The sequence below is a fragment of the Aspergillus foveolatus genome (genome assembly GCF_047715535.1).
Source record: "Aspergillus foveolatus strain CBS 279.81 unplaced genomic scaffold BDW70scaffold_3, whole genome shotgun sequence".
Taxonomy (NCBI): domain Eukaryota; kingdom Fungi; phylum Ascomycota; class Eurotiomycetes; order Eurotiales; family Aspergillaceae; genus Aspergillus; species Aspergillus foveolatus.
In genome coordinates this window covers 445547-460578 of record NW_027396067.1, presented here as the reverse complement: position 1 = coordinate 460578, position 15032 = coordinate 445547, and the positions used below count along the sequence as shown (strand labels likewise).

The following is a 15032-nucleotide window of genomic DNA, read 5'->3' as shown; positions in this document are numbered from 1 at the left end:
GCTAGAGCTATCCTTACTATTCACTCGCACATTTTATATCAGCATCATCACCAACACCAGCGCTACCTCGACGGTTAGTCGAGTTACTTTGCCTCCAACCTCTCCGTACCTGCCTACTCTTGCCCGCCGAACCTTGCTGTATCACCAACCAAACTGCCGTACACTGAACACGTAATCTGGCATCCCCGCTGGTCACACCCATAGAACCCTATTCGCCAACCTACATACGAGCAAGAACCCCACTGCAAGCTCCATGGCAGCTCTCTGCTCACCTCTCACAGTCCAGCGCCTCAAACTGGGGGAAACGAGCCACCCTCCTTCTTGGAGGTCTGCCTTTGAGTTTGTACCTGGGTTTGAGTCTGAGCATGAGTCTGAGCCGTAACCGGACTCTTCTTCTCGGTCGTGACGGTATCCGGGTCATCAGTGGAGCTAGTGCTTGTGCTAGCGCTAGGCGTAGAGCAGCTGTGGCTGGTTGCTTTCACCATGAAGAGGGAGTCAATTTCCTCAAGGCTGAGATTGGCCGTTTCTGGGTAGTATAGGTAAAGGATCTAATCCTTATTAGTTTTGCATTCTTTCTTTCATTGCATCTTCATGGAGAAATAGAAGAGTGGGTGCAGGGTTGGTTGTGGTGGTTGAAATGCCCGATGAAGGCTGGAGGATATGTAAAAACGTACCGGAAGAAAAGCAAGATTCATACACATGAAGATAAGGTAGCCCTTCCACTCGAGATCAGTAATCAGTGTTGGCCCAATCATGGCAACGAAGAAATTCCAGAGCCAATTCGCCGAGATTCCGATGGCGTTGCTGTTAAAGCCAACATGGTTAGCTTGGTAGATCACAAGTCAGGGTTCGGTCGCAGCTTAACACCAAGGTTGTAGGGTAGCACTGGCCAATGCCATGTGTGCCCTAGCAACTTGCAAGGGGTTGAGCTGGATAGCCCGAGGAATGCGAGGACGGATGGCCAGCCAGCTTACCCTTTTGTGCGGACGTGCATGGGCAGGAGCTCAGGTCCGTACACCCAGGGGACACAGTTAGTGGAAGCGCCATAAATCAGCATGAAGAGGAAGAAGAATGCGACGGACGCAGCACCGGCGGGTTTCTCTTGCGGTGTTCCTTGACGTGGGTGGTTAACTAGGGTTGGGGTTGTAGTTAAAGTTGGTATTTACTAACCTTTGAAGGAGAGAAGAATGGAGATCATCATCATGCAAATGAACAGGCCAAAAGAGCCCCACATCATCGGCTTCTTCCGGCCAAGGCGATCAGAGTAGAAAGTGGGATAGAAGGAGCCTGGGTGGGAGAAGTTTTCCTCTTAGCGTCAAGTGCACCGGCTTTGGGATGGATGGTGCGTTGCATAATTGGATGGGGTTGGGCTGGGGTGAAGACAGGTACGGCAAGAAGAACTTACCAATGACAAACATCACCTGGATCACTCCTCCTAGGAGTAGGCTGGTTTTGGGGTCCAGACCAACATTGTATTGCAGCACTAAGGTTTGTCAGTAATGCCTTTGAGTTTAGTAGCTGGGTTGGGTAGATACCCGTTGTGACATAGGACTGCAGGCGTGTTAGCCAAGTTATACTTCTAAGAACTGCCAGTCATACTCACCACGATGATGTTGACACCTCCCATTTGGTTGATGAACTGCAGTCCATATGCCAGTAAGACCCGCCGGCCTGTTTGGATCTCGTCCTTCTTCAGCACCTGGGACCATTTGTACTCGCCGCGGAGACTGTCCAGCTCAGTGGCTCTAAATATTCCCTCCGCATCATTGACCACTTTGGGGTCATTCTCCGGCCTATCATAAAAGTCACAGAGAACTCGCACTGCCTCGTTGCTCAAACCCTTACGGCACAGCCATCGAGGGCTCTCCGGTAGTCTTTAAGTCCGCCGGTCAGCTAGGACTCAAAGTTCCACCGGTATGCAAGAGCTAAACTTACCCGGCAACAAGAATGGCCACAATGATGATGAAAACCAGCTGAGCAGCGATTGGAAGTCTCCAAGCGACTGATCCAGGGGCGAAGCTCATTCCATAGACAAACCAGTAGGCACCCGAGATTCCAACACCAACGGAGAGAGGCTGGCTGCACACGTACATTCCTCGATTCCGCGCTTCACAAAGCTCAGACTGGTACACCGGTACGATCGAGGTCATGATCCCGGTGCCAATCCCCCCGATAAAGCGCGATACGAGCATTTGAGCCCTGGAATAGGCGCATGCTTGTGGGATCGCCCCAATCTGCGCTTAACGTCAGTGGATTCTTCGCTCTGATCTAGACAACGTAAGAAAAAGTACTCACCGTTAGAAGGCCCATGGCAATCCACATGGACTTGCGAAATCCAAGGCGGTCACTTGTCATGAAGGCTGCTGCAGTGCCAGCCAAGCAGCCGATGTTGTAAATGCCCACAATCACCCCAAGAACAGCAGAACTGGGATGCTCGACGACATTGCGAAAATCCTCATTCTCAAGGACACCCGCAATAGCCCCTTGGTTGTAACCTAAAAGACGGGGTAATAACAAGATCAGCCTACCGTGCCTCAGGTGCTGCTCCCAGGGACCCTACCTACCGAACAAAACGAATGCCATCAGGCAAGTGAACAGAATGGCCATTCGAAGGCCTAGCCCTCTGCCGTACATATCAAGCTTCGCCATTACTCTGTTGAAGAACATAAAAAACAGAAGTATTGAGCAATGGGCACTTCAGAGGTTCCTGATCGGCCGTGAATCAAAATAAACCGAAGAGTGTAACATGTGCACGGCTCCCGGGATTGCCTATTTATCAAGCAAACATAGGGCTTATAGACCCAAGACCAGGCCGGGGGATCTGCAGGGTATACCCGAATTGCCCGTGGAGATTTGTATTTTCTGGTCAGCGGGGAAGCAATCGGCCTTGCTCTGGCTGACCTTGGCTGTCCTTCATACCAACCTCCGCGGGTAACCCGGGAATACCACCTTGGCTTAAAGACACGAGTAAAGGAGGCAGAGTCAGCAGGTGCTGCCAGGGAGTAAGTACGGCAAAAGCCCTGTTTCTGCATTCTGTATAGTGGGACACTGTCCCTGCGCATTCTTTGTGAGATATAGCTCAAGCTGAGTTAAGGCCGTCAGGCACAAGACAGATTGATCTTGTGAGACGAGTCCCATGTAAGAGGCACGGGAAAACGGCGTCGATAAGGGATCGAAGAGGTGATCCGAGCTCTGTATGCCATTCCCAGGCAGAAGCTCTAGGTGCTCTCAGTACGACTGCCACCCTGTATAATTAGGTCTCCCGGGTTGAAATGTGATATCGCAGTGGCCCCTTGTTGCATGGATAAGGCAGACATAATAATGGTCGTGAGCGAAATATACACTGTAGTACCCAAGCTGGGCCTAGTCTCCCGGGGATGTAGCAACCAAAGTCCGAGAGCTGCTGATCAAGTACGAAAACTAATTTAGAAGGCAGAGAGGTTGTAGCAGCATGACTCGGTGTGCTGTCTATCCAGGGATATAAAATTAGGTTGCGTCTAGGAGGCCAATGCGAGCGTATGGAAAATGGATCAGCTTGACATGATCTATTCTCGAGCGTAGCGCGGAACTGGGTTCCCTGGCTATCTAAGTCAAGTGCCGAATCTAATCACTATCGTAGTAGTCACTGCCTTCATCGTAGTAATCGCCATAATGGCCGGAGAATGCAGCATCGACGCCGTCGTCCTCGTCGCCCTCGTCGTCATCATAGTCGTGGTCCTCGTCATCTGGGTCAACAGCCTGTGGATCCGCCGGCGCTAATCCCACAACCTCTGTTGACGGATCAGTGGGAGGATTACTATCAGCCTTGGTAACAGGAACTCTGCGGTATGTTAAGTCTTCAACATGGGCAGTAATTGGAGCTGCGGCCGGAGTTGGACCTCTAGCTGCCTTCGTGGGAGTAGCAGTTCCAAGGAACCTTGGGCGCTTCGTGCCTTCAGGGTCGATGCTGCCACCGCGTCTGGAAGCCACACTCTGACTGCGACTCCGGCTGCCACCTTCGCCCTCCTTCGCAGCTTCGTCACCTTCATCCTCGCCAAACAGCGTCTCAAGGAGACGGTAATTGATTTTCTTACTGAAGCCTCTCCGTTCCAGCATCCGACGCGTAGCTTCCGCCGGCGTAGATGCTCGGGTGCTTCTTCCATCTCCATCTTCTCCCTCACCTTCGAGATATCGAACGTCTCCCAGCCTACCCTTGCGACGCTTCCGCGGCTTACGGTCGCCGGGCTGGGCATCAGCTTCCTCCAGAGCCCTCTTTAAAGCTTTGGCCTGCTGCGTACGTAGGTAATCCTTGTTCTCATGAACCCAGATGCGCTCCTTGATTTCAACTTCATGAGGGGCTAGCAAACAGTTGGAAACTTCGGGATCTGAATCAAACTCCGCCTCGTCAATTTCGGGATTGTCCGATACAACTTTCTTTGGCCGGGTTGCCCCGCCTTCAATGCTTTCTATCATGTTGGAGCCTTTGGCCAGGTATTCAGACATCTCATTTTCCAGTGCCTCTTCGGATGCGACCTGTTCAGGGGAGGGTGAGGGCAGTTTCGGGCGGCCATTTCCTTTGGTACGACCTTTTGCTAAAGGCGCCGTAGAATCCTCCGGTCCACCAACGGCAGCGGACGACTGGCTGTCTTTATCCGCTTGTATCAGAGCCGGGTCGATTGGCAAGTTGGGGATTGTGAAACCATCTGCGTCAACGCGTCTTGGCGGTACTTCTGGCTCTTCTAGCCCCTCTGCGTCCTCCTCAATCTCGGCAGCAGTCTCTGCAGCATTTCTCTTAATGCTGCGGGCCGGTTTCCTTCCCTGCCGTGCCCTAGTAAATGAGGGCGGATCATGGGTATTCTCCAGTTGCACAGAGCGGAACTGGTCGACAGTCAGTTCTCCACTCTCGGTAGAGCTAAACTCGTTTAATCGTTGACTGATGGTGATTTCTGTCACTTTGACAACATAGACAACTTCGCGGACGGTGCGGCGGAAGTTGTTCATCCGGGCCGCAAGGATGAGAGCGGCTCCACAGATACCTGCAGGTCGTCGACCGGTGGTCATCCAATCGCGGTTCATGCGCTGCACGATACGCACAGCTTCGCTAGCCACTTGCATGGTAGATGGGCCAAACTCAAGCTGTTTGGCGAATCTGTAGATCAAGCTCTCTGGATCGATGGGATTCATTAGAAAAACGTTCCCGCCCAGACGAAGTTCATCCAAGAGAGCCTTATATGTACGTCCTAACTTGAAGACGTTGATCTGAGGACCAGTTAGAGTAGGAATTCCCCATCATGCTTTACTCTGAGGATACTCACCATGAGAACATCGGCGAAATCAATCAACATGACAGTATTGCCGTCTTGGCGACGGCAAGCGATGTAAAGACAGACGGCAGCCACCGTCTTCGTCCGGCGACCTTGAATGAAATTGAGTCCCACGGCAAGCTTGAAGACCTGACCGGCAGCTTTCGAAGCACTCTCCGGAATGGTTAAAGCACGGGCCAGTTGGTTTATATATCGATTTCCTATGCCGTCAGCTCATTGATAAGAATTGACTGGTGATGAAATGCGCACCGTTCTGTTCGGTAATCTCTCTACTTTCCATACCTCCACGCTGAAATCCAGGGCCGTGGCTGCGTACGTGGGTCTGGTCTTCTCCGACGAAAGAACCTTGGACAATAGCAGCACCAGAGGCGGATTCACCAAACGTCACTTCGGAGACAATGTTGGCTTCACTGACAACTGTACCACACCCGGAACAGACCTTCTGGCCATCATCCTCAATGATATGAGGGGCTGGACAGCTCGGGTTAGGGCATGTAGTGGTCTTGGGGTGAGTGGTTGGCTTTGCGGGCTGAGGCCGTGCAACTGGCTGGGGGCGCCTGATGGCCGTAGCACCGGGGGATTTCAGACTGGCCAAGCGGCCAACAGGAGGTTTGGGGCCTCGCGGGGGAACGGGAGGACGCATCCCAGGTCTCGCAGACATGGTGCAACTGCAAGTGGTGCAAATATGCGAATATTAAGAGATAGGGGTAGGCTATAGTGGCCTCAGAGCTCGACAACTCCCCTATGCGAGCCTTGCACGGGCGAGAAGATGTCCAAGAAGATATAATCCTGCTATATCGTCATTTTTTGTCGATAATTGTCGATAAAATGCTGATGAATAGGAACTAGACCACAGCTTTTGATACGAAGCTCGGTATAGTTCCGAAAACGGCAGGAATGTCAGTGATTAGATAAGGCGGGCAATTCTCAGCGCTGGGGCGAGCGACGCTGAATACGCGACAAAGTTGAAATACAAGAACAATAGATGTTACAACTAATAAAAAAAGAAAAAGATTTCTTCAATTAGCAGACGATAGACGAGACAACTTTTGACAAATCGGGGATGGAGCGCGGTGGATGAGGATGGAGAGAGCTGGATGGCGCGACGCGAGAACCTGGACGCAGTCGCGGAAAATTCTGTCTGGATGGTGGAGTGGAATGGATGTGTCACGTGCGCAAGCAGGTCTCGAGTCGAAGTGAAGGAAAACAGATCCTGAAGAGGATAAAACCAGCCCGCCGTTCGATCCTCGGTCGCTGCTGATTTTCTTTTCTTTTTCTCAGTTCCATTCCAAGGATGATGACAATTTGATAGAAGCAAATGCCTTGCTCATATGACTAGCACTAAAAATGATTCCCATGGTCTCATTGCTCATGACATTGCTGGTGTTGGTCTGGGTGCGCGTTTTGTGCGCAGTTTAGCCTCATCCACTGTCCATTTCCACATCATCCGCACAAAACCCGCATTCCAGCCCATTCACCATCCTCTGTCATTGAGTAATGGTAATAGCATAGTAGCAGTCGCCTCTAGATATTTAAAAATGTCACAACCCAGTTCCAGTTCACTTTTCTTCACTTTTTCAGATCTCTCTCCCCCTTTCAATCTCTCAACACCCTTACCCTTTTCAGCCAAGCAAAAAAAAGAATCCTCAGAATCAGTACAACATACCTCCATCATCTCTCCCCATCATTCCATCTCTGTTTCTTCGATACCTCTGCGGACTGAGCAGGCGGGAACACTAGTCGCCACCCGCCATGACGCAGCCAGCTGAAAGACACCGCAGTACGTTTTTTATCAGTAACGTGCACTGCACCTCCTGCGTCGCGTATATCAATCAGGTCCTGTCAGAAACGCATGGGATAGCAGATATCGATGTCTCGATCTTCACTCACGAAGTGCATGTCGTCCATACAAAGGGAACAAGCCCGCTTTCGATAGCTGAGATCTTGGCTGAGGCCGCGTTCGAGGTACACCATGTCACGACCAGGAATTCAGCAGGCGTCATTATAGTCGATTCAGACACTGCAACTAGATTCCCTCATGACCCGAGGTTCTCCATTACCAGTCACTCCATTGGCCAAAGGGACAAACAGAAACATCTCGCCAACTGCGATGCCTGTAGGAAGGAGGGCCAGCCGACGGATGAGAAATCTCACCATCTTCTTTCGAATGTTCAAGGGGCCGAGGCCGAAGATGACTCGTTGTCGGCACAGGAGTCGCTACCGGAGAAGAGTCAAAAATTCCATGCGCGGATATCCATCGGTGGAATGAGCTGTGCCTCATGCTCCAACTCCATAACAAACGAGATTCGCCAGCTTGAATTTGTGGATGATATCATTATCACCTTACTCTCGAACAGTGCCACTGTAACTTTTCGGGGGCCGCAGTCGAATGTCGAACAAATTATCGAACAGATTGAGGATATTGGGTTCGAGGCTTCGCTGGACGAGGTCAATCAGGTCGATACCGAGCTGTCTCAAAGTCAAAATCTGGGGTATATTGCGGAGATTTCCATCGGGGGCATGACTTGCGGCTCCTGCTCCGGAGCTGTAACGCAAGGGCTGAACGGGCTGCCTTTCGTGACTAATGCTGTGGTCAACTTGATGTCTCACAGTGCCCAGGTCGAGCTGGATAATCCAGACGATGCGCCGTTGGTTGTACAGAAAATCGAAGACTTGGGGTACGATGCCTCGCTTGTCAATATAACACCAAAGGCAGCCGAGTCAGGCTCTGGGCTCGAGAAAAGAATTGTATCTTTTCGCGTTGAGGGCATGTTCTGCCACCACTGTCCAAAGAAGGTCTTTGACTCCTTGAAGGAGATACCTGACCTTGAAATCGATGACATGTTCTCTGTCAAGTATCCGATACTGAAGGTCACTTACACCCCTCGCTCACCTTCGCTTACGGTGCGGACTATACGCGAGAAGATTGAGAGCGCCCACAATGCCTTTAAAGCCACAGTTTATCATCCTCCAAGTGTCGAGGATCGATCTCGGGAGATGCAGCGTCATGAAAGACGCCGCCTGCTTTACCGTTTCCTTTTTGTTCTGATGGTGGCTATTCCTGAATTCATAATTGGAATCGTCTTCATGAGCCTTGTTTCCAAGGACAATCATATCCGACAGTATCTGGAGCAGTCGATGTGGTCGGGCAGCGTGACTCGCATGGAGTGGGCTCTCTTCATAATGACCACTCCTGTCATGTTTTACGGGACGGACATCTTCCATGTTCGTGCCGCAAAAGAGATCATTACCTTATGGCGTCCTGGAAGTCGCATGCCATTACTTCAAAGATTATATCGCTTCGGTAGCATGAACTTCCTCATCTCTGCTGGAACAACGGTAGCCTATGTCTCCTCGTTAGCTATTTTGGTAATGGATGCCGTGACAAAAGCTCATTCTGATGCGCACAGCTCTACCTACTTCGATACAGTTGTCTTTCTGACCTTGTTCATTCTCGCTGGTCGTTACATGGAGGCGTACAGCAAAGGGAGAGCTGGCGATGCCGTCGCCTCGCTCGGAAAATTACGGCCGTCAGAGGCTTTGATTGTCGTGAACGCCAGCTCAAACGAGGCGCAGAGAATCAATGTCGATCTCCTCGAAATCGGAGACCTAGTACGAGTCCCGCATGGTACCTCCCCTCCCGCCGATGGGAGGATTACAGGGCTGGGATCATTCCAATTCGATGAGAGCTCGCTCACTGGTGAATCGAGACCGATAAGCAAAATAGCAGGAGATCAAGTCTACACCGGATCCGTGAACGTTGGTCAGCCTGTCGAGATTCAGATCACCGCCATTGGCGGTTCATCGATGCTCGATCAAATAATCGCTGTTGTGCGCGAGGGCCAGGGCAAACGTGCACCCCTTCAGCGGGTCGCAGATACGCTCGTAGGCCATTTTGTGCCCGCTATCACATTGATCGCTGTCCTGACATTCGTAATCTGGGTCTCTCTCGGAGTATCAGGAGCGTTGCCCTCGGACTACCTCGACGTAAGCCGTGGCGGGTGGCCATTCTGGAGTCTCGAATTCGCCATCGCCGTTTTCGTCGTCGCTTGTCCATGCGGCCTCGCCCTTGCTGCACCAACTGCTCTCTTCGTTGGTGGCGGATTAGCTGCACGATATGGTATCCTAGTCAAAGGTGGAGGTGAAGCTTTCCAAGAGGCTAGTCGGCTCAACGCCATCGTCTTCGACAAAACCGGCACTCTGACGGAAGGAGGGAGCCTGCAGGTGTCTGATCATGAAACGTTAATCACGGATCCGAGTTATTTAGAGATTGCCTGGGCTGTTGCTCGAAAGCTGGAGGAAAGCAGCAATCACCCGATTGCTCGTGCGATAGCTGCTTTCTGCAAAGCACAGCCGTCAGCGTCGGTCGTCAACTCTGAGATAGAGGAGAAATCAGGACAGGGAATGCAGGGCAGATTTACTGTATCACTATCAGACTCGAAGAACGGCACAGTAACGACCCGACATTTTGAAGCGGCTATCGGCAACCAGCGTCTATATGAAAGCTTTTCCTCTTCTGAACAAGACCACTATTATTTATACAACACTCTCTCCAGATACCAGGCAATCGGCAGATCCACCGCGATTCTATCTCTACGAGAGATATGCCCTACTGAGTCTGACTCGCCGACCGGAAGTGAAACCCACTTCTTCCCAGCCATAGTATTCGCAATATCTGATACAATCAAACCCGATGCTGCAAACGTGATTTCGCAGCTCCAGCAACGCAAAATCAACGTCTTCATGTGCACAGGTGACAACGAAACCACCGCGCACGCCGTCGCCGACATGATAGGCATCCCCCGAAGCAACGTCCTGGCCAACACCCTCCCAGCCGGTAAAGCCGACTTTGTCCGGCAAATCCAAACCCAACCCGCACAAGCAAACGCAGGCACAACCCACCAAATTGTCGCATTCGTCGGCGACGGTGTCAACGATTCCCCCGCCCTCGCCGCCGCAGATGTCAGCATCGCCATGGCGTCTGGCTCCGACGTCGCGATCAACTCCGCTAGCTTTATCCTACTTAATTCCGAACTCACCACAATACTTAACCTTGTCCTCCTCAGCCGCCGAGTCATTAATCGCATCAAAATAAACTTTGGCTGGGCGGTAATTTACAACCTCTGTCTGGTCCCTGTTGCAGCGGGCGTCTTTTATCCGATTGTCTCTGGGCATAGGGTGGCCATGGTCATGGGGGAGATGGTCACCGTCCAATCACATTGGCGGCTAAGCCCGGTCTGGGCAGCGCTGGCAATGGCGTTGAGTAGTATTTCGGTTGTTTGCAGTAGTTTGGCGTTGGCCATTGAGTGGAAGACGGTTGCAGAGATGTGGCATAGGGTTAAGTGTAGGTTAGGGGCTGGCCGGACTACACGCCAATAAGAGTGATTATTTTCTTTTCTAGTTCCATGAATGCGATGATACCTCTTGCATATTATCCTATAATGCGATCTATACGACCATCTCTGACATCCCTTTATAGAACCCTCAGACTCTGTACAGATGTATCAAATAATAATCCAAAAGTCATCCCTTGTAGTGTCAATTCTCAACCTAACGTTATAGATTATCCAGGTAAACCTCCCCAAACCTCCGCAATCTTCCTACTGAGCACTTTCGCAATCTTCTTCCTCCCCACCATAACATGCGCCATGCGATCTGCCACCATATTCTCTTTTTGCTTAGGGTCAGTCAACTCCTCAAACGCCCTGATGAAAGCCTGGGGCGTCGGCCAGACCCTTTGAATCTCCAGCGCCTTATCCCCGCTAACCCCCTTGGTACACATGAGCATTTTTAAGAAGATGTCACGGAGTGTCAGGGCGTCTGATTTTGAGGCGATGGCGCAGAAGGTCGGGAATGTGACGCCGTATGTGACGTGCGGGTTCTGGGCGCGGAGCGTGTTGAGGGCCGAAATATGGGAGCTTGAGAGGGAGAGGTGCCGGGTTGGGAGGAGGGCGAGGGTATGGGAAGGTCTAGCTGAGGTATGGGAAGAAGGTGGTGATGGGGCGCTATACATATTTCTCAGTAGGAATGTCATGCGCGCAAGATACCGTATCGTATCGTCCAGATTCTTCGTCCGTTTGACGAAGTACCCATTCACAACCTGCGTCTGGGCAATCGCCGAAGCAACCATGTCATGATATTTCTGAGCAGCTGCGGCATTTGACTCATGGTGTGTCACGGCGAACTCCTCAATTAGGTAAATAACATTCTTAATGCCCGAACGGCGGAGGCGAAATTTCTGCTCGTGGAAGCGGCCATCCTTTATAGAACCTATAAGGTCGTCTAGTCGTTTACGCTCCACAATCCAGTCGAGCATAATTTCGTCGCCTTCTTCTCCGTATTTGCGGAGGAAGGTTGGATCGTGGAACTTGGCCACCCACATTGTGTCGCCGACTTCGAGGGCGCGGACTTCAGGAGTAATGCCTTTGCGGATCAGTTCGTTGGATATGTAGTCCCTGTCTTTGGAGGTCCGAACTTCGCGCGTGTCAAGGATTAGTTGGACGGTGAAGTTGTCTGGGGAAATGGGGATTGGTGTGATTGTTGAGTCGTCTAATGTGTTCTCCAGGGAATCCAGGCTGTCCCGTTGACTACTATGAGCTTGGAGACCTGGTCTGATCTGACGCTCGAAATCCCTCTGGCTTGCAAGGTCTTCTCGCTGTGCGGTTCTAGGGTTATCCGCGGTTACATCCTGCCGGTGTCAGTAAGCTGATCTTTGCGTATTTCAGGCAAACTTACTGATTGAACATCGAGCGGTAGTGTATTTTGATTTGACTTCTGGATGGTCTTCTTGATAGCTTTGGCAACCTCCCAACCTTCTTCAGTTAAAGAATACTTTTTCAGAGGATGCCCTCGTGTATAAACGAGCTCCTTCGTGAGCAATATCTTCATCGAATTCCAAGCGGTAAAAAACTTGGTCGGATCAGAAGGCACAGTAAACGAGCTATCACAATACGGCTGTGCCTTCTCAATTAACTCCGCTTTGGTCATGCTCTGGTTCGAATTCTCATCGAGACTGCTCAGGGCAAGAATCAAAGCATAAGGGCCGGATCGTAAAGCCGGCGCATACGGTTTGGGTTTCCGGGCCTTCTTTGCCGGTTGGCCTTCAGCGTCACCATCAGTAGACTTTCTTTTGTCCGCCTTGGCTGTTAATGTTTTTTAGCATATAAACACATGAACTAAAGCAAGCCGTTGACAGAACCTCACCAGTCCGTGGATCTTCGGGCATAGGAAGCCCGTGCTCATTGCAATACTCCTTGAGTTTATTTGTGAGACGTTCGCATAGTTTCGGTCCCAGACCGTTGAGTTGCTGAGCTTCCGAAGGGTGTTGGAACGTCAAGGGACAGGCTTTCATCGACTCGTACGCCTTTTTGTACCTGGATGACTATTAGCTCCCCCTCTTGGTTTTGACGAGGGCGCATCGGGTGAACGCACACCGTGACTCCCTTGGTATTACGCTCCCGGGCCTGGTCCAGCCATTCCTTAATCCAACCCAAAAGCAGGGGATTTGCGCAAGTATCGTCGCTCATGGCGTTGCTGAGTTCAAAGCTGAGTTCAAAGCTTCAAGAGTCTCTCACAGACCTACCATGCCTAAATCCCCCGCAGCAGGATTGAAGCACGAAGAAATCAGCCCGCGCTCAGCCTGAGTCTCTTTGCTGCCATCACACGGCAAACAGAGCTCAAAAACAACTTGGTTGCTCCATGGGAGTCGCGATCGACGCGTGCTTCCCAGGTTGGACGCGAAGTCACGTGCTATCCCTTCTTGCCAATTTCAGGCAGAAAGGCAGCAATTGTCTTGTGACTTACGTACTTCCATCGTTTGTTTAAGCAATGGAGGGTACTGGTAAAGAAGCACGAAGACCAGGCCAGTTTCGCATAGAATGCCTTATCTATGAGACAGAATGGTGTATACTGAGTTACGCAATAGGACAGGCCGTTAATGCAATCAAGGTTCTACTGGCGTCGCTCCGTAGCGTGTCTGGACCTGCTGGTTAGCATTCAGACGCAGAGTTCAATCCATCGGTCTAAGTCGTTTGCACAATAAATCAATTTAGATCTATATGACTAACTGCAGGGCTGATATTTATGTACAGTTGTGGGAATCTTGAATTGACAAAGAATATGCTTTCCGAGTGTATATACTTCATTGGCTCAGAGAAAGCTGATAGTCTCTGACTGCTTCCTCAAACGAGCTGTCGCGCTTCATTCCGAGAGAGATTGCCTGAGAATTGTCGAATCGTGTCGGCCATGAGTCAAGGATTGGCCTTAGCGTGGGGTCTTCTTTCTCTTTCAGGAGAGCCAGCTTGTCCTCCCCTCCAATCTTCGCCAGAGCGTCCATCATCTCCTGAACAGTGACACAGATCCCGGGCACATTGACCTGGCGGATATGTAATGGCAGAGAATCGGCGGGCAGCGACAGCGTGAGTTTTAAGTTATGGACGAGCGTCTTGGGCGAGCAGAGCCACGACTTGAAGGACCGATCTTCGAGGGGAATGACGCACTCTTCACCATTCAACGGCTCCCGGATCATACCGGAGAGAAAAGAGGAAGCAGCGGCGGTAGGACGGCCGGGGCGGACTGAGATTGTAGGGAAACGGAGGGTAAAGCCGGTGATGAACCCCCGTCGTGTGTATTCATTAACTAGGGTCTCGCAGATGAGCTTCTCCGCACCGTACGATGACTGGGGAGTCGGAATGACAGTGTCGTCCACCACTTCAGGCAGCGGTTGACCGTACACAGCCTGACTGGAAGAGTAGATCACCCTGACTCCGGGACAAGTTGCACGAAGGGCCTCGAGGAGCTTGCGAGTAGCGTCGACATTGACAGTCATGCCCAGATCAAAGTTGGCTTCGGACCCAGATGACATGATGCCATGGAATGCATAGACGGCATCTAGGGATTTGTCCACCACTGTGTCCGCTGCCTTGAGGAGGTCCGCCGTGACAGTGCGCGCATTCTGAGGATACTTGACACCAGCTGGGATCGGTGGTTCATTGATATCGGTCAGGACGAGAGTATATGAAGGGTCATTGAGCAGTTCTTTTGCGAGCAATTGGCCAATGAAGCCCGCAGCGCCTGTGATGAGGATATGCATTTTCGAAGGATACGGATACCCAGAATGTCCAGCAACTTTCTTACCAGCTTTTTCCCAGGTCTTGGGGCCTTGGTCTTAAAAAGAATCTGGTTGACATGCGCATCTATGGTCCTGTCTATAGTGGGGATTGCCTCCACATTCGCATCAAGTCCGAACCTCTCCGCGACCGGACTTTTGCCGTATCCTCCACACTCGATGATTGGAGAACAGACCTGGCCTGCAGAATGAGCTCTGCGAATCGCTAATTGAATCGCTAATCGTGACAGCGCTCGGTTTCAAAGAAGCTGGATAGCAGGCTGGGTTGAGCTGGTGTACCCTCATTCTTGCTGATTGGCGAAGATTGGGGAGACCTCAGCCCCAGATTTTGGACGTCTGTCGTGTCACTACATAGTACAATACGCGACTCTCGAATCGATCCCGTGAACGAGATCTAGGGGCCGGTCCTGAGAAGAAAGAGATGATTTTTAGGAGTATACGAAGACTCTGCGTAGACTATTCCTGCTACGTAGACGTTGTGAACTCTGAAGCTGCCCTCCGTAGCGTCCGTGCCGCCCACCCTACCGTAGCGGGGTTCTCCCCAGCTCCTCTTCCACCCTCTTATCCTTCCCTTCCCCAATCTCTTCGTCCATCTTCCCCAA

The 15032-nt window shown here is 51.3% G+C and overlaps 4 protein-coding genes across 4 annotated transcripts; 1 reads left to right on the top strand and 3 right to left on the bottom strand.

The window, feature by feature from the left end:
* Positions 1 to 290: 290 nt before the first annotated feature.
* BDW70DRAFT_147096 (transcription factor TFIIIB subunit BRF1) lies at positions 291 to 5964 on the bottom strand (the record flags this gene model as incomplete). Its single annotated transcript, XM_073738668.1, has 12 exons — positions 291 to 329; positions 483 to 548; positions 675 to 804; positions 975 to 1113; positions 1171 to 1287; positions 1406 to 1483; positions 1600 to 1874; positions 1936 to 2234; positions 2296 to 2495; positions 3978 to 5238; positions 5295 to 5515; positions 5586 to 5964. The coding sequence occupies 12 exons, from the start codon at positions 5962 to 5964 to the stop codon at positions 291 to 293; spliced, it is 3204 nt and encodes a 1067-aa protein (XP_073600221.1).
* Positions 5965 to 7055: 1091 nt separating this feature from the next.
* Positions 7056 to 10682, top strand: BDW70DRAFT_155897 (putative copper resistance-associated P-type ATPase; the record flags this gene model as incomplete). The annotated part of the gene is made up of 1 exon (XM_073740115.1): positions 7056 to 10682. One exon carries the CDS (start codon positions 7056 to 7058, stop codon positions 10680 to 10682), a length of 3627 nt encoding a protein of 1208 aa, XP_073600220.1.
* Positions 10683 to 10765: 83 nt separating this feature from the next.
* Positions 10766 to 12988, bottom strand: BDW70DRAFT_127668 (crossover junction endonuclease MUS81). Its single transcript, XM_073735302.1, has 4 exons — positions 12735 to 12988; positions 12507 to 12676; positions 12039 to 12445; positions 10766 to 11991 (listed from the first exon to the last, which is right to left on the bottom strand). Exons 1-4 carry the CDS (start codon positions 12827 to 12829, stop codon positions 10867 to 10869), a joined length of 1797 nt encoding a protein of 598 aa, XP_073600219.1. The 5' UTR covers positions 12830 to 12988; the 3' UTR covers positions 10766 to 10866.
* Positions 12989 to 13143: 155 nt separating this feature from the next.
* BDW70DRAFT_168733 (SDR family oxidoreductase) lies at positions 13144 to 14430 on the bottom strand. The gene has a single exon (XM_073742539.1). It carries the CDS (start codon positions 14392 to 14394, stop codon positions 13444 to 13446), a length of 951 nt encoding a protein of 316 aa, XP_073600218.1. The 5' UTR covers positions 14395 to 14430; the 3' UTR covers positions 13144 to 13443.
* Positions 14431 to 15032: the final 602 nt, after the last annotated feature.

Bases quoted from the DNA above. Each gene is read 5' to 3' on its own strand.
- BDW70DRAFT_127668 (XM_073735302.1), bottom strand. From the start codon at position 12,829: ATGAGCGACGATACTTGCGCAAATCCCCTGCTTTTGGGTTGGATTAAG. The intron at 12,677-12,734 runs GTGCGTTCACCC...ATAGTCATCCAG, and splicing joins AATACCAAGGGAGTCACGGT to GTACAAAAAGGCGTACGAGT. The intron at 11,992-12,038 runs GTAAGTTTGCCT...TGACACCGGCAG, and splicing joins TACCGCTCGATGTTCAATCA to GATGTAACCGCGGATAACCC.
- BDW70DRAFT_168733 (XM_073742539.1), bottom strand. From the start codon at position 14,394: ATGCATATCCTCATCACAGGCGCTGCGGGCTTCATTGGCCAATTGCTC.